This window comes from Rhinatrema bivittatum, chromosome 9 (genome assembly GCF_901001135.1).
Source record: "Rhinatrema bivittatum chromosome 9, aRhiBiv1.1, whole genome shotgun sequence".
Classification (NCBI taxonomy): Eukaryota; Metazoa; Chordata; class Amphibia; order Gymnophiona; family Rhinatrematidae; genus Rhinatrema; species Rhinatrema bivittatum.
This window is the reverse complement of record NC_042623.1, coordinates 54,537,940-54,559,591: the sequence shown is the minus strand read 5'-3', so window position 1 is coordinate 54,559,591 and position 21,652 is coordinate 54,537,940. Positions and strand designations below refer to the sequence as shown.

The 21,652-nt window shown below is 44.4% G+C and overlaps 1 protein-coding gene across 1 annotated transcript in view; it reads right to left on the bottom strand.

Moving 5' to 3' along the window:
* SLC26A4 (solute carrier family 26 member 4) overlaps positions 1 to 21,422 on the bottom strand; it is a 68,292-nt gene extending 46,870 nt beyond the window's left edge. Inside the window, exons 1-9 of the mRNA XM_029616384.1 lie at positions 21,406 to 21,422; positions 20,677 to 20,824; positions 19,890 to 20,029; positions 18,313 to 18,423; positions 17,556 to 17,737; positions 15,101 to 15,265; positions 14,246 to 14,398; positions 14,069 to 14,151; positions 9,861 to 10,008 (exon numbers count right to left, since the gene is read on the bottom strand). Coding sequence (XP_029472244.1) covers positions 9,861 to 10,008; positions 14,069 to 14,151; positions 14,246 to 14,398; positions 15,101 to 15,265; positions 17,556 to 17,737; positions 18,313 to 18,423; positions 19,890 to 20,029; positions 20,677 to 20,822 — 1,128 coding nt within the window. The 5' untranslated portion in view covers positions 20,823 to 20,824; positions 21,406 to 21,422. The remainder of the gene's footprint in view (positions 1 to 9,860; positions 10,009 to 14,068; positions 14,152 to 14,245; positions 14,399 to 15,100; positions 15,266 to 17,555; positions 17,738 to 18,312; positions 18,424 to 19,889; positions 20,030 to 20,676; positions 20,825 to 21,405) is intronic.
* Positions 21,423 to 21,652: the final 230 nt, after the last annotated feature.

Sequence of the window (21,652 nt, the reverse complement as noted above, 5' to 3'; positions counted from 1 at the left end):
CCTGTCCCCAAGATGAGACAGAGACAACCTAGGCCACCTCGGGTGCCTAAGTCCCGTTGTAGAACCCTGCCACAGGGTTTTGACTGGCGACTAGGGAGCATGAGCCAGCCTTCTCTACAAACGGGGGTCGTCTCCAGCTATTCGCAGATCTGTGGATCTCAATCACATTGGACCTCTGGGTCCTATCCATCATTTGTCAGGGTTACCAACTGCATTTCCAGCTACTTTTGCCTCGCTCCCTGGTGGAGAGCAGCTGGGGACATACGGATTCTTCGAGTGGAGCTCTCCATCCTCATTTCTGCTCAGGCGGTCGAACCCGTACCGCCCAGCCAACGGATTCTACTCCAAGAATTTTCTAATCCCCAAGAAATGAGTGGCCTCAGGCCTATCCTGGACCTGAGAACCCTAAACCATTTCTTGGTAAAGGAAAAGTTCAAGATGGTATCGCTGGGCACCCTAATTCCCCTTCTCAAGACGGGAGATGGCTCTGCTCCCTAGATCTAAAGGTCGCATATGCCCATATCCCCATTTTTCAGGCAGATTGACAATACCTAATTCCTGGTCGATGGACATCACTATCAGTATTGAGTTCTGCCCTTTGGCCTGGCATCTGCGCCCCCAGTTTTCACCAAATGTCTGGCAGTTGTCGGTGCCCATCTTCAAAGGCAGGGAATTCATGTTTTCCCATACCTCGACGACTAGCTCATCAAAGGCAGTTTCCGGCAAGGGGCACAGAGTTCCATGCACCTCACGATCAACACCTTGGAGACTCTGGGATGCTTGATCAACTATCCCAAACCCTATCTAGAGCCATCCTTGCAGCTGGACTTCATTGGAGCGTGTCTGGACACCGCAGAGACAGGGACAGGCAGAGACTTTGGCGATTCTTGCCTGACACATCTCCAGCTGCCCCTATATTTCTGCTCATCAATTCCTCCAGCTGCTTGTTCATATGGCAGCGATAGTACATGTCACCCCCGTTTGCTCGGCTACACACTGCCTGGGCGCAGTGGACACTGAACTCTCAATAGTGTCAAGCAAGGCAGGACCTGCGTGCTCGTATTATAGTCTTGACAATGTTACGTCAGTTCCTCTTGTGGTAGACAATCCCCTTAAACCTGGTGCAGGGTTGCCCCTTCTGGAATGCTCAGCCCCAGGCCATGTTCACCACTGACACTTCTCAGACAGAGTGGGGAGCGCATGTTCTGGGTTTCCACACCCAAGGGTTCTGGTTGGTTCAGATCAACCTCTTGGAGCTGTGAGAGATTTGCTATGCCCTGTGGGTGTTCCAACAGCACCTCGTAAACAAGGTAGTTCTGGTTCAGACTGACAATCAGGTGGCCATGTGGTACCTGAACAAACAGAGTGATGAGATTGTTCCCTCTCTGCAGGAGGCAGTCCATGTTTGGTCATAGGCCATCGAGAACGACATCACTCTCCAGGCGGTGTACCTTCCAGGGGAGGACAATATTCTGGTCGATGCCTTGAGCTGGATACCCCGGCCCCACGAATGGTCCTTCAGACAGGAGGTAGCGAACCGCATCTTTCATTGCTGGGGAATCCCGGACATAGACCTATTTGCCTCAATGGAAAACAGAAAAGTGTGCCAATTCTGCTCCCTCAGCAAGAGGGGCAGGGGATCAATAGCAGATACCTTCTCGATCCACTGGGGCATGAGGTTGCTGTACACTTACCTGCCCCTTCCGCTCATATCCAAGATGCTCCAGAAGTTGCAGCAGGACCAGAGTTCCATGATCCTCATCGCCGCCTGCTGGCCCTGTCAGGTCTGGTTCCTGACCCTTCAGGACCTGGCCTCGCACCCCCTGATCTGGTTGGAGATGGATCCGGACCTAATCACCCAAGATCAGGGCAGGGTCTGCCACCCCAACCTGCAAGCCCTGGCTCTCATGGCTTGGATGTTCACCGGGTGATGGTAGGGGCCCTCGGCCTGTCGGAAGGGGTATCTCGTGTCATTCTGGAGTCCAGAAAATCATCCACTAGAAAATCTTATAATCTGAAGGGGAAGCACATTTCATCTTGGTGCGAGGGTCACAGTCTGGATCCCTTCTCTTGCTCCCATCCTGCACCTCTGGACTATCTGTTGTCCCTCTACGAGTCTGGTCTCCACATCAGTGAGGGTTCACCTCAGTGCCATCAGGGCATATTATCGGGATCGGATGGTTCTGCAATTTCTTCCCATCCACTAGTGGGCAGATTCATGAGGGGTTTACTACAACTAAAGCTCCCCAATCACCCTCTGTTAGTTTCCTGGGATCTAAACGTAGTCCTCTTACAATTTATGAAACCTCCATTTGAACCGTTGCGATCTTGTGACCTAAAGTACCTCTCCTGGAAGGTAATCTTCTTAGTTGCGGTTACATCAGCTCACAGGATAGATGAACTGCAAGCTCTGATGTTGTACCTGCCTTATACGAAATTTTGTCATAACAAGGTGGTCCTATGGACATACCTGAAATTCCTTCCCAAGGTGGTTTTGGAATTCCATCTCAACCAGTCCATTGTGTTGCCTTCTTTTTTCCTGAGGCCTCACGCTCACCAAGGTAAGAGTGCTGTACACATAGTGGATTGCAAGAGGGCGCTTGCCTTTCACTTGGAACGGACAGCACCCCACTGTGCCTCCACTCAACTTTTCATCTCCTTCAATAGAAACAGATTAGGAGTCGTTGTCTCCAAACAAACTCTATCCCACTGGTTAGTGGATTGCATCACTTTCTGTTATGCACAGGAAGGGCTGCAGCTTGATGGCCACGTCAAAGCTCACTCTGTCCGGGTCTTGTCCGTCTCGGTGGCTCACTAGCATGCAGTTCCCATTCACTAGATTTGCAGAGTGGTGACCTGGAGTTCCCTCCACACCTTCACCTAGAAATATTGTCTGGACAAGGATGACCGACAAGACAGTCATTTCGGAGAGTCTGTCTACCGTAATCTATTCCAGCCATGAAAACCCAACACTCCCTCCGTGGGCCCTGTCCTTTGGTGCAGGCCTGCTCCAGTGGTGGCTGCAGTACCAGTTGCTGTGCATGTTGGCACTCTGTTGCGCATATTTGGAGAGACCTGGAGCTACTTAATCACCCATGTGTGAGAACTACCATCCTGCTTGTCCTTGAAGAAAGCAGAGTTGCTTACCTGTAACAGGTGTTCACCAAGGACAGGAGGATGTTAGTCCTCACGAAACCCACCAGCCACCCCGCAGAGTTGGTTTTCTCTCATTTTGTTATTTTATTTTTTTGCGAACTCTATGTTATAAGACTGAAGAGGGACCCCACGTGGATGCATGGTTAGCGGCATGCCGGGCATGCTCAGTGTGCCTGTTAAAGTTTCTAGAAACTTTGACAAAAGTTTTCTATGCCGGGCTCCATCCAATGATGTCATCCATGTGTGAGGGCTAACATCCTGCTGTCCTTGGAGAACACCTGTTACAGGTAAGCAACTCTGCTATCTGGATTGGCCACTATTGGAAACAGAATGCTGGGCTTGATGGATCTTTGGTCTGACCCAGCATGGCAAAACGTATGCTGTTTTGTTCTTATGATACACATGAATTTTGTGCTTGAGGAAGTTTTTTGTGCTTGAGGAAGTTCCATAATAATGAGTACTAATCCCATGCCTTCTGTTAAGGGTAGTAATTGCTGATCCTTGAAGGTTATCCCCATGTTTATCAGTTCCTCAGACCATAAAAGTCGGGGCCCCTCGTTGGTTGCTGTCTGAATCCAAGTCCCTTTTTCCTCTGCTGTTGAAGTAGAGAGTAATGTTGGAGATGTATCAAAAGTATCAAGGCTTATTGATTACGGGTAGTAACCACTGCACCAGCAAATTACCTCCATGCGTGCTTTCTTTGTTTCCTATAGGACTTGGCCGCGGAAGTAGTCCTGTGCTTTTTCCCTTATATCTGCATATCAGTTTCCCTTATGTCTGTGTATCAGTATACCAGACCGTGTATCAGAACAGTTGTCTGAATCCAATTCTTCTTTACCCTGTCATCTAAGCAGGGAGCAATGTTGCAGTTGCATTAAAAGCATTAAAGCTTATTGGTTAAAGGGTAGTAATTTACATGCCTTCTGCTAAGGGTGGTAACCTCTGTACCAGCAAGTTACCCCCCTACAGGCTTTTCTCATTTCCGTCCTATAGCCTTTAGAGATCCACAGTGTTTATCCCATGCCCCTTTGAATTTTGACTCCAGAAGGGTATTCCAGGCCTCCACCATGTTGGTTCTGAGTCATCCCCCCTGGAGTTTAATTTCGTGACCTCTAGTTCTATTGTTTCCTTTCCAACAGAAAAGTTTCAAAGTCCATACATCATTGAAACCTTTTAGGTCTCTGACGGCCTGTATCATATCTCCCCTGCACCTTTTCTCTTCCAAGGTATACATATTTAGATCCTTCAGCCTCTCCTCATAGGTCTTCCGATACAAACCTCAAACCATTTTCATTGCCCTTCTCTGGACCGCCTTCATCCTGTCTCTATCCTTTTTGAGATACGGACTCCAGAACTGAACACAATACTCCAGGTGAGGTTCACTAAGGACCTGTAGAAGGGCATTATCAGCTCCTTTTTCTTGCTGGTTATTCCTCTCTCTATTCAGCCCAACATTCTTCTGGCTTTAGCTATCGCCTTGACACATTTGTTTCACCATCTTCAGATCCCCAGACAATATCACCCCAAGATTCCTCTCTTGGTCCATGCCCAAAAGTCTCCCCCCCCCCCCCCCCCATCACGTAAAACTCCTTTGGATTACTGCATCCCAGATTCATGACTCTGCACTTCTTGGCATTGGATCTCTAGTTTCCAAATCTTCAACCACTCTTCAAGCTTTCTTAAATCACTTTTCATTCTCTCTACTCCTTCAGGTGTGTCCACTCTGTTGCAGATCTTAGTATCATCTGCAAATAGACATACTTTACCTTCTATCCCTTCTGCAATTTCGCTCACAAAGATATTGAAGAGAACCGGTCCCAACACCAATCCCTGTGGCACTTCACTTACACGGCTCTCTCTTCAGAGTAGGTACCATTTGCACTGGAGAAAGTACAGAGAAGGGTGACCAAAATGATAAAGGGCATGGAACGGCTCCCCTATGAGGAAAGGCTAAGGAGGTTAGGGCTGTTCATCTGGGAGAAGAGACAGCTGAGGGGGGGATATGATACGGGTATACAAAATCATGAAAGGACTTGAATGGGTAAAATGTGAATCAGTTATTTACTCTTTAAGGTAATACAAGGACTAGGGGGCACTCCAAGAAGTTAGCAAGAAGCACATTTAAAACAAATCAGAGAAAATTATTTTTCACTCAACACACAGTTAAGCTCTGGAATTCATTGCCAGAGGATATGGTTAAGGCAGTTAGTGTAGCTGGGTTTAAAAAAGGAGTGGATTAATTCCTGGAGGAGAAGTCCATAAACTGCTATTAATTAATAAAGCATAGCCATTGCTTGCTACCAGCATTAGTAGCTTGGGATCTATTTAATGTTTGGGTACTAGCCAGGTACCTGTGACTTAGATTGGCCACTGTTGGAAACAGGATATTGGGCAGGATGGACCCTTGGTCTGACCCAGTATGGCATATCTTATGTTCTTATTTACCATTACACGTTGTCTCCTATCCATCAACCAGTTTGTAATCCACACCATCACCTTGGCGCTCACTCCTAAGCTTCTCATTTTATTCACAAGGGATCGTATCAAAAGCTTTGCTGAAAGCCAAATAGATCACATTGAGCGCTCTTCCAATTCCCTAGTCACCCAATCAAAAAGTCTATAAAATTTGTCTGACAGGAATCCATGCTGCCTCAGGTCCAGCAACCCACCATATTGTGGGAATATGCATCCCTACCTAGCACATATGCAATTAGAGTGCACTATTAGTAAAATAATGTACCCTATTTGCAATAGTGCACACTATTTCCTGAAAACAAAACAAAAAAAAAAAACCCAAAATTAAAAACCCCAAAAACTAAAAACAAAGAAAAAATCTCCAAAAAAACCAAAACAAAGAAGAAAAGAAGAAAAGAATTAGTGTTCATGTTCACAGCCTTGATAGGCACAGCCTGACTTGCAAGATTAAAGAAAATTAGGGTCCCTTCCTTAACAGTTATGACAATGAGTGGGACTGAGATTTTATTTTCACTGACAATTGATGAGGGAGAAATTCTGCCCTGTGATGAATTAGGGACCATTTGTCGATCAGGGGCAGTAGGGATAAAAGCAGTGACAGGTTTGGAATTTTGCTGCCCCTTTGCACTATTGGTGCTGATGCCCCTCCCTGTTCAGATAAGAGACAACAGAGCAGAAGTCCTTAGGCACAGCCCTTTTGGTTCTGCTCATTTTGCTCTAGGCTCACTTCCTCCTCTTAAATCCATGAATGACAGGAGGCGAGGGGCAGGGTTAGGGAGACCTGTGACTTTTCTTGGCTTCCTGCTGTGTGTGCTGTGGCCTCACCTCTCCCCTTCCTGTTTCCCCTCACAACATCACAGGAGAGGAAGGGCTGGAATAGGGAGAAAAGAGCAGTTTTTCCTTTGCTCTGTCCCTTCCAGCGTCGTCCCTTCCTTCCTGTTCCTTGCACTGGAAGGGGAGAGTTTGGGGCAGGAAGCAGCCGGCCATTCTCTGCAGAGTGAGATTCAGCAGACCTGGGAGACAGCAAATCTTCAGCCAGCCTGCTGCCCCCTCCAGAATTTTGCTGCCCTAGTAGTTACAGACGTGGTGTGCCTAATGGCAAATCCAGGCCTGGATGAAAGCCGTGTCCCAGAATGCCAATGACATGTATGTTGTATCCCACGGGCACAGCAGAAACACTGCTCCAGAGAAGGGTCAGGACAGGTTCTGTCCCGAGCACTACACCTGCTTGACAAGGGGTTATGATATGAAGCTGAAGGAAGGGAGGCAGGCTCTGAGGATATCCTTCTCTGTAGAGAAGGTGGTGGATGCCTGACGTGGCCTACCAGTGGAGGAGGCACATGCCAGTGCCCTGACAGAATTTAAGCAGTTATGTTACATAACTGCTTATGTAATAGCTATACAGCAGTGATAAGAACAGGGTTGAGAGGTTGTGTCAAAAGTATGGATAAGGCTAGGGGAGCAGGGGAGGAGAAGGAGATGCCTAAATGTTGGTTTAAGGAAGGGAACTCGTATGCCCCTCTACTCAGAATGGTAGATGACAAAGGAGGGAAGTAAAAAAAAAAAATAACTTGAATAAGGAACTATATCCTGCAGGCAGTCGAGTTTGCATGACTGACAGCTGGAACATATCCTTAGCTTTGAGCTTAACCAGACAGACTGGATGGTCCTTATCATGTACTGGGTTCCTTCTACTTCTGTACTGTACTGTACTGTAAGTCCTACTTTGGTGCCTCCTTTCAACGTAAAAGAAAAGAGACAACTGGAAGAAGGACTGGATTTAGCAAGATCAAAGCAATCACCCAACATCTTATCAGCTATTTTTATCATTATGGGCCAGAATTCCACCCTATAGAACTTTCCAGTCATCTTGTGGATGTAAATGTCTACAAGAGCTAATTCATTTTGCTTGTGGATCTGCACCAGCTCTGATACTTTTGGCATCGCCTTTGTCTGCCCTGTGCAGAAAGTTCTGGCATATACTAGGCATGCCTCAACATCAGAAATAAGAACATAAGACTTGCCATGCTGGGTCAGACCAAAGGTCCCTGAAGCTCAGCATCCTGTTTCTAACAGTGGCCAATCCAGATCACAAGTACCTGTCAGGATCCCAAGCAGGGCCAGCGGAAGCACTAGGCGAGCTAGGCCTGGGCCTAGGGTGTCGACCATTAAGAAGTGTGAGCAGCAGCGGCAAAGATGAGTGGGGATTCGAATCTCCACTCCTCTTTGCTGCCACCATCGCTCAAAAGCCATGTGGGGCCGCAAGTGGTGGCGGCAGCAAAGCCGCTCACAAGAGGTAGGAGTCGGGGCTGCATCTGGGGGGAGGGTGTCGACGTGACCGGGGGGCGGCACAAGGCAGAAGGTACCTAGGGCGCCTAATCCCCTTGCACCGGCCCTGATCCCAAGGGGTAGGTAGATTCCATGCTGCTTATCCCAGGGATAAGCAGTGGATTTCTCCAAGTGCAACTTAATAATTGTTTATGGACTTTTCCTCCAGAAACTTGTCCAAACCTTTTTTTAAACGCAGCTACACTAATAGCTTTCACCACGTCCTCTGGCAACGAATTCTAGAGATTAATCATGCATTGAATAAAAAACTATTTTCTCTTATTAGTTTTAAATGTATCACCTAGTAACTTCATTGTATGTCCCCTAGTCTTTGTACTTTTGCAAGAGTAGACAAATGATTAACGTTTACTCATTCCACTCCACTCATTATTTTATAGACCTTTATCATATCTCCCCTCAGCATATCTTCTCCAAGCTGAAGAGACCTAACCTCTTTAGTCTTTCCTCATACGGGAATTGTTCCATCCCCTTTATTATTTTGGTCGCCCTTCTCTGTACCTTTTCTAATTCTGCAATATCATTTTTGAGATGTGCTGACCAGAACTGCACACAATACTCAAGATGATATACAGAGACATTATGATATTCTCTGTTTTGTTTTGTTTTTTTTTAATTTATATATTTATTGATTTTCCATATTTAAAACAGAAACAAAACCATCAAAAACAGAAAAGATACAATAGAGTTTGGTACAGTTAACCAACCTTCCCAACTCTATCCTTCAACATTACTGATAATCACACATTTGTTTTTTTATAGCTTAATCAAAAGAAATAAGTACTTTTGTCAACCTTGAACAGAGGATTAGTAACTTTAGGGAGAATACTATCACATAGCTATAAATTCAATAAAGGTAAATTCACAATACTGTACCACTTATTTATTCAATTTCACTGGTCAGTGGGGAAGAGGTGGTTATTCTTCTTTGTTTTATTCTCCATTCCTTTCCTAATAATCCCTATCATTCTATTTGCTTTCTTGGCTGCTGCTGCACGCTGAGCAGAAGATTTCAATGTATTATCAACGATGACGCCTAGATCCTTTTCCTGAATGGTGACTCCTAATGTAGAACCTTGCATTGTGCAGCTATAAGAACATCCCTAAGAACATCACTTTGCACTTGTCCACATTACATTTCATTTGCCATTTGCATGTCCAATCTCCCAGTTTTGCAATGTCCCCTTGCAATTTCTTACAATCCTCTTATGATTTTGCACATTTGAATAATTTGGTGTCATTGGCAAATTTGATCACCTCACTCATTGTCTCCATGTCCAGGTGATTTATAAATATATTAAAAACCATTGGACCCAGAACAGATCCCTGGGCACGCCACTATTCACCTTTATCCACTGGGAAAATTTACCATTTAGCTCTACTCTATGTTTTCAATTTTTTAACCAGTTCGCAATGTCAAGATGGAGAAATGAGTGCATTGCAAAGGACAGAAAGCAGCTGATGGACAGATATTTTCAGCCGAGGAAAGTTAATTCGATTTATGCTGTTTAAATTGGTAATACGAGGGAGGTGAGAGATTACCTGTTTAATTTAGAAAAGAATGCATACTTAAAATCGGTAGTGATGTCAGACACAGGGGGAAGACAGAACTTTTAAAAGAAAGATACTCACTATTATGGATGTATATACGCAGGAAAGGGTTTTGACGATTATAGTACATATTATGATGTGGACTGGCGGAGTAGCCTAGCAGCAGACTGAGAACCAGGGAAGCCAGGGTTCAAATCTCTCTTTGGACAAGTCACATCAGCCTTCATTATTACCTCAGGTAAAAGCGTAGATTATAAGCTCTCTGGGGCAGGAGAAAAGCTTGAGTGCAGGTTTAGAAAGGCAAGTAACCAAACCTAAAGGGTCCACGTTACCTGGTTTCCATTGATAGCATAGTTGTGCTTAGCAGCGTAAACTTTGCCTACGGATACAGCGACAGCATAAGCTACTATCCCAATGGAAAATGCCGATCCAATCATTTCCGAAAACAGGCTCACATTCGGCGATACAGGCGGTATAAACCTAAAATAATTAATAGAATACACATCACATTGACATCTCACACCAGGATTAATGAAAATTTATACAACTTTCACTCCTTCCCGATCCATTTTATTTATGGTGGTCTCTCTCTGCAACAAAGCATTGTTATTCAATTGGACTAACATGGCAACATGTAGAAATAAAGGTCAACAAGCAGGCAATTCTTTGTTTAATAGGACTAACGCAACACATCTGTGACTAGTTTTCGAAAGCTCTAGGCTCCTTGGAATTGTAAAATGTTACTGTCCTTGTCGCCAGGGCCAGTGCTAGGTTTTTTTTTTTTTGCTGCCCTGTGCGAAAATTTACTGTGCTCCCCCCCTCCGATTCATTCAGTGTCCGTCCCGGGCCCATCACATAAAGCCCAGCTCTGTCCTGCAATCTATATTTTTAAAAAGTGACAAGCCCCCCCCCCCCCCCCACTCGCACCCAGAACCCATGAATACGGAAGTGCATTAGGTAACCTAGGCAAACCTTACAGCCTTACACATACACCAACCCCCCCCCCCCACACACACACACACTCACACACACACTCCCACACCCTTTGTAGACACACAATGAAATTATGCTTTTATAACACATTTTACATGAAAAAGAACATTCAAAAGTACAGTCTTCTGAGGCAATAATATCACTTACAACATGCAAATTATATTTACATGCACTGCTGTGGTGCCAACCTGAAAACTCTGCAAAAAGGACACTTGGAGCTCCTATGGAATTAGACATTTTGTATTGCGTGCTGGGTGTGGGACATGGTCCTCAGAAAGCCATGAATAAACAGAATTACCATTACAATATAGTAAATCTCCCATACCAAAACAACCCTAACAGCCTTATCTATAAAAAGGCAACACTGCACATATTACATCAGGCCCTAGAACACCAATAAAAGCTCTTATTAGGAAACCAGGCTGCCATAGATCCCTACACAAAGGTTACATGCCAGCAAAATACCTCACCTCGGTCACATACGCAGAACACAGAGAGATCCTCACCAAATACAGAATAAAGAGATCAGAAAGTATAAACAGAAATGTGCTGAGAAGAACTGAACTGGAACCCACAACAAGCCAGCCTCTATATGCAGAGCAACAATGGAAAAATAAAAATATTACCATTCATAAAACATTAAATAATAAAATTGAGAAATATAAAACATTAATCATAATAGAAAAGTCATATTCATGAAAAGAATATTTAAAACCAGTCAATGAATAGAATATTGAAAATTTCCCAAACACCCAAAAAAATTGTAAAAGTCTGATGAATAAAAAATCCAATTAAAAAATGTTGTATCCCCCACCAAAAAATAAATATTTCAAAAGAGCAGAATCATCAGATTAAACCTAATAATTAAAACTAATAAGGATTTAAAAATCTGCTCTGCATACCTGGGATCTGATTTCCAGTCACCCTGAGATAGTCATGGATTGGGGGAGGTAGGGCCACACAAATTTTATCTTCTTTCTCACACACATACACAATAACACATTCATTCTCTCACACACTCCTTCTCTCTAACAAACACAGGCTCCCTCTCCCTCACAGATACATGTGTGTGTGTGTGTGTGTGTGTGTGTGTGTGTGTGCGCATGCTTGTGAGAGAATATATGTGACACATAGGTTCTCACAGGCACAAAACAAACACAGAAGCTCTCACACAGACATCTTCACAGGCACACAGGTTCTCACACACACACATAGGCTCTTACACAGTCACACTCACACAAACATATAGGCTCTCACATAGGGCCTGATTTACTAAGGCTTTTCTCCCATTCTGTGTCTATGGGAAAAATGCTTAGTAAGTGAGGCCCATAGACACACACACTCATACACACATAGGATCTCTCACAGATACACACATATGCACATACAAACATATTTTTTGGTGTTTGGAAAATTTTCAAAATTCTTTTCATTAATTAATTTGAAATATTCTTTTTATGAATATGACTTTACTATTATGATTAATGCTTTATATTTCTTGATTTTATTGTTTAAAGTTTTATGAAGAATGATACTATCTGTTTTCCATTGGTGCTCTGCATATTGAGGCTGGCTTGTTGTGGGTTCCAGTTCAGCAATTTCTGTTTATACTTTCTGATCTCTTTATTCTGTATTTGGTCAGGGTCTCTCTGTGTTCTGCATATGTGACCTAGGTGAGGTATTTTGCTAGCATGTAATTCCTGTATAGGGATCTATAGCAGCCTGGTTTCCTAATAAGAGTTTTTATTGGTATTCTAAGGCCTGGTGTAATATGTGCAGTGTTGCCTTTTCATAGATAAGGCTGTTAGGGTTGTTTTAATATGGGAGGTTTACTATGTTGTAATGGTAATTCTGTTTGTTTATGGCTTTCTGAAGGCCAAGCCCACACCCAGCACCCATTATAAAATGTCTAATTCCATTGGAGCTCCAAGTGTTTTTTGCAGAGTTTTCTGGTTGACACCACAGCAGTGCATGTAAATATAATATGCATGCTGCAAGTGATATTTTTGCCTCAGAAGACTGTACTTTTGAATGTTCTTTTTCATGTTAAATTTGTTATAAATGCATAATTTAATTGTGTCTGTAAAGGGTGTGGGAGTGTGTGTGTGTGTGTGGGGGGGGGGGGGGGGTCATGTATGCAAGGCTGTAAGGTTTGCCTAGGGTACCTAATACCCTTCCCTATCCATGAGTTCTGGGGAAGGGGGCTCAGTTTTAAAAAAATATAGATTGCAGGACTGAGCTGGGCTTTATTTGATAGGCCCGGGACAAGCACTAAATGAATCAGGTGGAGGGGGTGGGGGGCAGCACTGTAATTTTTCGCACCGGGCAGCAAAAACACTAGCACCGGCCCTGGTGTTCTGTTATCAACAGGCCCCTCCGAGCTTCCTGCTTGGTGGGGGGGGGGGAGCAGAAGCTGTGCAAGGGCGTAGCAGGCCCATACACGGAAGCTGGGCCTCTTCTTCAGTCACCGGTGCTCTCTCTCCTTCTTTGGCTGCTGGCTGGTTAGGCTCTGCCTGTAGCTCGCGGCCTCTCCTGCTGCCGCCAGCCCGCCGCCTCCCTGGGTGTGCCGCCCCGTGCAAATGCAGGGTATGCACACCCGGATGCGCCGGGCCTGCTTTTCACCTCTGTCAACCTCCTCCTTTTCATCATCCCTCTAATAAGTTTTAATAAACTCATGCAGATAAACTCATGTCTTAGCTGAGGCTGTTCTACTTAAAACGAATGTAACTGTGCAGTTACCTGGGGAAGGGAGCTTAGCCCTGGAAAGCGAGTCACAGACGTGCTATGTTAATCCAGTAAATAGGTCTCATCTAGAACTTTTTTCTTGACCCTTATTTCTCTTTAGAATTAAACTCAGTTGCAGTCCCTGGGAGTCTTTTCCATCAACGTTATTTCAAGCCTGGTGTGTACAATAGCGTGTCTCCACACCAAAACAATTCAAAGGAAACTGACTTAGGAAAGTTTGGGGGGTTTTTTCCCCTCCCAGGAATGGAAGCAAACTCTTTAAAAATCAGGCCCCACAGATTCCAGCCATATGTATAAAAAGAGGGGCTACTAGATCTCATCCACGTTTACTCTGGATGCCATTAGCTGATGGGAAAACAGTTTGTACTAAGCGGGGACCAGGGATGCAGACTGTCATCTGAGGCAACTATTGCTTTACATTCAGTCTTGCGCCTCATCCACCTTATCTGCTTTTACCCCTCTCTCCCCCTAACACACACTTCACTTTGAATCTGATCCCTTTTACACGGTGCCCTTTCTGGGCACTAAGCTTCCTATGCCTCATCCCACATGCTGCCTGCCTCTGTGTTAGGAAGCCCGTTCTCCTCCTCCCTGCAGCGTGCATCCCCATGATGTTCTACAAAGAAGGTTTAAATTCAGTATTTGTTTTCACTAATGAGCATGGGAGCAAGCACACAGCAAGGCCATGCTCAGCTGAGAACTTATCAGGAGGCTTTCAAAAAGAATCCGAGTTCAAGTTAAGTGCCATAGATCACAGAAAAGGCAACTGGATCGGTCACGGTTCAAATGAGAATTCACTCACCCACTTGGGATGGTTTTAACAATGCCCGCATTGTATTTTCCTGCCAGATCAGCTCCGTAGGAAATCCCAGTGGCTACTATTGTCTAGAGTAAAAGAAAAATGTTGTCACATTTTAAAAAGAAAAACCAAACCCACAGGAACTGTACAAGAAAGAAACTCATGGAGTATTCCACTTACCACTATGACTTCTATTGGAATAGGTACAGGGATCTTATGTTTATAGCGATCACTTATTTCTTTCACCACCACACAGACAATAAAGGTCAGCAGTCCGGCAATGAGATCAGCAATGTTGGTTTTACCAATGTTGGCAAAGATATCTATAATGGTCTACAGAAAGAAAAGTTTTAAAAGCCATTACTACACACTGTACAGCTGCTTGCAATATCCTCATCTGATGGTTTGAAATCCATGATAAAAAAAAAAAAAAAAAACCCCACACACACACTCCCCTTGATTTCACACACAGACCCTTATACTCCTGGTGTACAATTCAATATTCAGTTCTGGTTTAGTTATCTTGGTTTTGCTCTCTTTTCTCGTCACATCATGGGAGGTGGGGGTGGGAGGAACGATTCCAGGATTAAATACGGCTTAGTTGTGTTTGTATTTGTATGCTTAGCACTGGAGCTGACTCCTAAACTCTATTCACGTACATTCCAGTATCAGTTTCTTCTGCTGTAGCTAATCCAGAAATGAAAACTACCTTCCTGGGTGAGATCAGTTATTCTAGGGTTAAGGTGGGGCTTCTTTTCCAACTTGAATACAACAGCAGCAGCAGCAGCAGCATCAAGTGAATGTGCACTCACTACCAGAAGTGCCAGCTCAAGCACCCCCAATACTGAACAAACTCTTTCACTATGACAGGGAGAGGTAATTTGTAGTGAGTTTAGCATCTCCAATCATTTTGAAAAGTTGGCTCTCATGCTCATTACTGCACTGGAGGTACAAGTGAGAACAGTATTACACAGCCTGAAGGGAGGAAGGTGCCTGGATAAATGGGGTAGACTGGAATTTCGGGGAAATACTCACATATATAATGGACAGTACTCCATTGTAGTTCTTAGTTGGAACATTGAGGATTATTTTCACTTGTGAGACAAAGACTTGGAAAGCAGCTGCGGTGGTGAATCCTCCAACCAGCGGATCCGCGAGATATCTCACAATAAAGCCAATCTGAAGAGCTCCCAGCACGAGCTGCGGAAGAAGAGAAGGGGGTGGATCATGTTATCGATCGATTAGAGTATATCCCCCAAGAAGATTAAAGATTGTGTGAATGTCACAGCAAAATCCCTAGTGCCGGACACCGTAGAATCCAAAGTTCAGATGACTATCCTTAAATCAAATTTGAGATCTTTCAAATGGGTGGAAACATAAAACAAAGAAGAACTCCCAATTTTTGGGGTCAGATATGCAATATTCATGTTTCTAGTGGAAATAATTATTAATATTAATGTAATATTCCTGTTTCTGCCAGACAAAGTTTCAATTCCATCTCCTGACAGATGGGCATACAGTATTTGTGAAAGGTCTAGAATAATTTTAGTACCGATATAAGGGTTTTTCTGTAGGAAGTTGCATGACATTCAAATCTTCATTCAAAGACCTGTGATCGAGAGCAGTGAGCCTCACATAATGCAACACCTGCTGAGGTGTCTTTCGTATTTCGTGAAAGATCTTGAACAAACAGAAGCATGTGTGACAAAGTGGTCAGACGTTGTATAAACTCATGAGAAGAAGAAGATATTCTTATGCCATGCAGTCATTTTGCATATGTACTGGCCCTGGAGGAAATGGGATCATTTCTTTTAGGTCGTGATAACCTTTTATTGTAGGAATAATTCTTGTCTGTGATTATAAATGGATTCAATAGATTGATTATTCTTACGGAAATCCAATAAAAAGTACTTCAACATTCAAAGAATCTAGTTTTCATTCGGGCCGTTACAGTAAAGTGCGCTCAGGCTGAGCGCACTGTTAGCCCGCATTTGGACGCGCGTTTTCGACGCGCTATTTTTACCCCTTATACACAAACCGATACAGAAAACCTCACGGGAGAGCCGGTGAGCGCCCGCTCTCCCGACACGCGCCTAGGCCACTATCCTGGGCGCACGATTCAGGAAGCCAAGGTATGCAAATTAGGGCCCTTTTTGCCAGAAGTGGCGGCTGTCAGTGGGTTTGAGAGCCGACGCTTAATTTTACTGGCGTTGGTTCTTGAGAACTTGCTGACAGCCACGGGTTCGGAAAACGGACGCCGGCAAAATTGAGCGTCCGTCTTCCAACCTGCGGGCTGCCGGCCGATTTTTTTATCTTTGGGGCCTCTGACTTAATATCGCTATGATATTAAGTCGGAGGGCGTACAGAAAAGCAGTTTTTTCTGCTTTTCTGTACACTTTCCCTGTGCCGGCCGAAATTAACTTCTGCCTTTGGGCAGGCATTAATTTCTGAAAGTAAAATGTGTGGCTTCGCTACACATTTTACTTTCTGTATCACGCGGGAATAACGAATAGGCCCATCAACATGCATTTGCATGTTGCGGGCGCTGTTGTTTCGGGGGGGTTGGCCACGCGTTTTCCACACGCTATTATGCCTTACTGTATAAGGGGTAAAAATAGCGCTTCGAAAACATGCGGCCAAATGGGGGATAAAGGTGCGCTCAGCCGAGCGCACCATACTGAATCGGCCCGACAGTAAGGGGTAGTAGCGTGTGGAAAAAGCGCGGCCAACCCCTCCGAAACTAATAGCGCCCGCAACATGCAAATGCATTTGATGGGCCTATTAGTTATTCCCGTGCGATTCAGAAAATAAAATGAGCAGTGAAGCCGCACATTTTACTTTCAGAAATTAAAGCCTGCCAAAGGCAGGAGTTAATTTCGGCCGGCACCGGGAAAGTGTACAGGAAAGCAGTAAAAACTGCTTTTGTGTACACCATCCGATTTAATATCATAGCGATATTAAGTCAGAGGCCCCAAAGATAAAAAAATCGGCCGGCAGCCCGCAGGTTGGAAGACGGACGCTCAATTTTGCCGGCGTCCGTTTTCCGAACCCGTGGCTGTCAGCAAGTTCTCAAGAACTTAGGGGGCAGGACCCAGTGTGTCGGGTCGGCGGCGTCTCCCTCTTCAAGGGAGAGCCGCGGTGAAAGCCATGTCGGGCCTGGACAGCTGAAGACGAGTTCCTGCGGCCCAGGCCAGCCTCGAGGTAGGTGGAGGGACCGGGACACGGCCCGGGACCATAACAGGGGGAGGGATTTTTTGTTTGGTTTTTGTTTGTAACTTTTCAATTGAACAAATGTTTATCCTGATTTGTATATCAGGGGAGGGACAGAGGTTTGATGTTGAGTGGAAACTGTATCAAGCTATGTCATTGTTTAACACTTGTTCACTATATGTTATGATATTTGAGATTCAACATAGTATTTATAATTTCTTTTTTAAAAAAGGAAAGATGAATAAGAACATCAGTGCATACATATTTGCATATAAATTACCTGCAGAATTCCAACCAGGAAGCAAAGGGTCCCAGAGACCATCACTCTCTCTGCGTCTCGGGTTGTGACGTCCACTACGGATTTGTTCAGCCCTGTGCTGTTACTGATCATTAGATACTTATCATCAGGAACCATGCTCAGCACCACAGATCCAACCATCAGACTGACTACAGGGAAAGGGCCTGCCAAGGCAAAGCACAGACAACCAGCATTCAAGCCTGCTTTAGCTTTTAAATGGGAGGGGAGGACACAAATTTTAGCATTAAAAGATGAAATTGGATTGGTATCTGTTTATTTATTTTAGAATTATGGTCTGCCTTTCAGCCACTTCAAAGCAAATTACATTCAGATACTGTAGGCATTTCCTGTCCTCGGTTTTGTACCTGAAGCAATGGAGGGTAAAGTGACTTACTCAAGATCACTAGGAGCAGCAGTGGGATTTGAACGCTGGCTTCCCTGGTTTGTAGCCCCCTCCAGAGAAATGGTTTAAGGTGCAGATTGTTCTGCACATTTAACACTCAATGCTAAAGGGCAACCAGTGCGTTATATATAAACCCAAAGAGAAAACCGCACTTAGAAATCTAAATGCGGTTTTCTCTTTGGGCTGCGTATTTAACATACACATTTCCTGCCATTGACTGCCTGAGACAATGTAAGCGAGAATTATATTTCATGGAGCAACCACTCATCAACCAGAGGCTGCTAAGCTCCAGGAAGAAAAACCATCACGAAAGCGCAAGAGATGCAGTGACTTTACCAACTGAGAGGTGCTTTGACGTCCCCAGGATGAAGTACGTCAGGATAGGGAAGAACGAGGAGTAGAGACCATATCCAACAGGAACAGCAGCCAGCAAAGCAAAGGCCAGGCCTGAAAACCATCCAGAAACATTAGGGGCATCAGAATACAAACAGTGGAAATTACAGGCATTTCAATTTCATCAGAAAATAAATCTGCATTTTTTTGATCTGGCAGTTTCCTCCTTCTCCTTTCTACTTCCAGCTCAGTGAGATCTCGTACCCATGACCCTTCATTCACACCCACCTAGGCATTCTCCCTTTATTTTATATCACCCCCTCCCCCCATACCCGCATCTGGTCATTGCACTGATAGTCCTGGACCAGGGACAGCTGGGCTTCTTCTGAAACTCTGCAATCAAAGGCCCGGAATCCAACCACCATGCTCCCCCATGTCTACATCCCCCCCTTGGGGGTCTGAATGCTTTCTCTGCAGCATCTCCAGCCCTAACCCCAGTTTGCTGAAGACCCAAACTCGGGGATTGAACTTGGAGATCCTTGGTTCAAGTGCTGTGTACTGCTGTAAATGGGCAGTGCGAGCACTTGCCACCTAAGCCACCTGGCTGGTCTGCCATAGAAAAAAATATTGTAAGTACACAGTATGTACCTCTGAAAGTTAGACACCCAAGAGGTCTTATGTACTAAACATGATTCTCATTGACACAAAATGGGAGAAAACCTTTAGTACGGTTTTCTCTCCTTCCATTCCTAATTCAGATATTCTAAATTGTTATTTGCTTACAGTTGAAAATTATGTATATATAGTCTTTTAAATAGTTATGGAATTAGTACTATCATAGTTCCTGGTACTTCTTGAGAAGGAACATTGAATAATCATTTTCTAATAAGTTACTTTATACTCTAGATCAGGAGTGGGCAATTCTGGTCCTTGAGGGCCACAAACCGGGTTTTCAGGATATCCCTGATGAATATGCAGGAGAGAGATTTGCATGCACGCTTCCTCAGTTGTATGCAAATCTATTTTAGTCATACTCATTAGGAATATCCTGAAAAGCCGACTGGTTTACGGTCCTCAAAGACCGGAATTGCCCACTCCTGCTCTAGATAACATGTCTGAGTATTCCAGAAAAGTCTTAGGTTGGGATGGGTCTCAGACATACAGTGCATCGCTGTTTATGAATGAGGAACATAAAATGCAGTGCAATGATTAGAACAGAGCTGAGCACCAAGCAACCCATATTCCATTCTATTCATTACTTGTCCCATCACCTTGAACAAGGTCATGTGCTGACCCTGAGACTGTAAGTTTATGGGGGCAGGGACCCTGAATTGCTATGAATTACATTACCCTTCTGCATACAATCATGGTACAACTACATAACTATTGTTTCTAGATCTGATCGAAAAGTACATTTTGGATGCACTATTAACATACATATGAAAACATTGCGTTTTACAGCTTAATTCCAGCTATGCTGCAATTATTATTATTATTATGAATCGTATGAATGCAATGCTGCACAGAGACACATCATGGGCCATCCCTACCACTTGGAGCTTACAGGAGGCTCTTCTTACCTTGTAGAGTTGCAACAAGTCCTGTGCTGACACCAGAGATGATATCATTCAAGATCCATTCCTTTATTCTGTATTTGGGCAACCAGTCCAAGACAGGGAAAAAGGACTTGGTGATCTGCAAAGCCTTTCTAGATGAACAGCTGCCAGATCCAACACACACACACACACACACACACAAAAAGAGAGTTTAGTTTTTAAATCAAAGCCTGCAGGATCATTTCTGCAGTTAGTAAAAACCTACAACAAAATCTCAGGAAACCCCCCTCCTTTACTAACATTTAGTAAAGTACCATAGATTTCTGTTTTTCAGTATTTCTTTAGGACGCCGAATGAGTGCTCCACATTGCCAATGTGTAATCTTAGACAGCAATAGCTAGGAAGATTCACCTGCAACAATGCTGCATAAAACCCAGCAAATAAAAGGCTCCAGGATAGAAAGGACCACAGAATAAGAAAGCATATGGCACTTGTACAGATGCTTATCCTGGTAACGCTTAATAAATGTCTAATAGTGGGAGCAGTAGGATTAGCAGGTAGCCCCTTGGAAAGCTGCAAGCCAGAACCAATCATACTGGAGTTTGAACCTTAGCCCTTACAGAGACTCGCTCACTGATGTTTCAGGTAAACCCCCCCTCCAAGGATAGAGAAGGACACAGCATTTGTCGTGTTTCCTTAGAAAGACTGTGAATGACTCCAGGCAGATTCCTTCCCCCAAAAGCAGGCTCTCCCCAGCTCCCCCTCTCCTCTGAGCTAGCAGTGCCAGCAGGTAAGAAATAAAGAGGTAAACCTGCAGGACTTCTGCAGCCGCTCTCGCAGAGTCTTTGGAACCACTTCCTTCTTCTCATTCTCCTCCTGAAAGATGGGTTCGGAGTAGATTGACCGGGCCACCAGGTAATTATTGTACTCCGGGTTATCCATCCTTCCCGTGGCCATCCCTGGGGATCACAAAGAGGAACACACATGTGTGACAGCACACACCGCCGCACTCCGTTCCTTTCTAACCACTTTCCTACTTTAAGGAAGCAAAACAAAATCTGTTTAATCCGATTTTCTTAAATCCAAAAAAAAATGTATTGTCTGGCTTCCCCTGTTTTATAAGGCTTGCCACGCTAATGGGTCTTTAACACTTTCTCAGGTGCTGCTGCAATTTAAAAACTATTCCTAAACAGTGGAGAAAAATGTATTTGAGGAAATAAAATTTAAATACAAAAAATAAAAATCCCCTCTTTCTTCTGGGTAGATAAGGCAACGCCTGTCCCATTTCTCCTGTACATCCACATCTTTCCTAGTCCCCAAATATAAACCTTAAAAAACTGAGGAGCCCTGACTCCAGAAGCACAGCTGCACTTTTCCATGCTGCCAAGACAGTGAGACAAATTAAGTTGCTTGTCATGAGCTAGTCCCACACTGGGCAAGAAAAGACCTAATCAAAAGCAAAGTACCCCAGCCCACTAGCCAGATAGCCTTTAGCTAGACGCAGGTGCTGTACTCTGTTGCAGAGTGACTTGCTCCATACCTGCAGCCCCCAGCAACCTTCCCAGTCTGATGGCCCTAATGGAATATATAGTCCCAGCTGATTCTGTTTATGGGGAAACAGGGACACCCAGCTCCAGTTTAAGTGAGCCTGTACCTGTTCTGCAGCACATCCTCCACCCACTCACAGGTTGCAAACTCTGCTTGGATTCCCAAAGTTATTTTACACAGAGCAGTTTCACTGCCACTCTGATTTGCAAGTGTGCAGAGGAACAATCTGACTGCAGCTC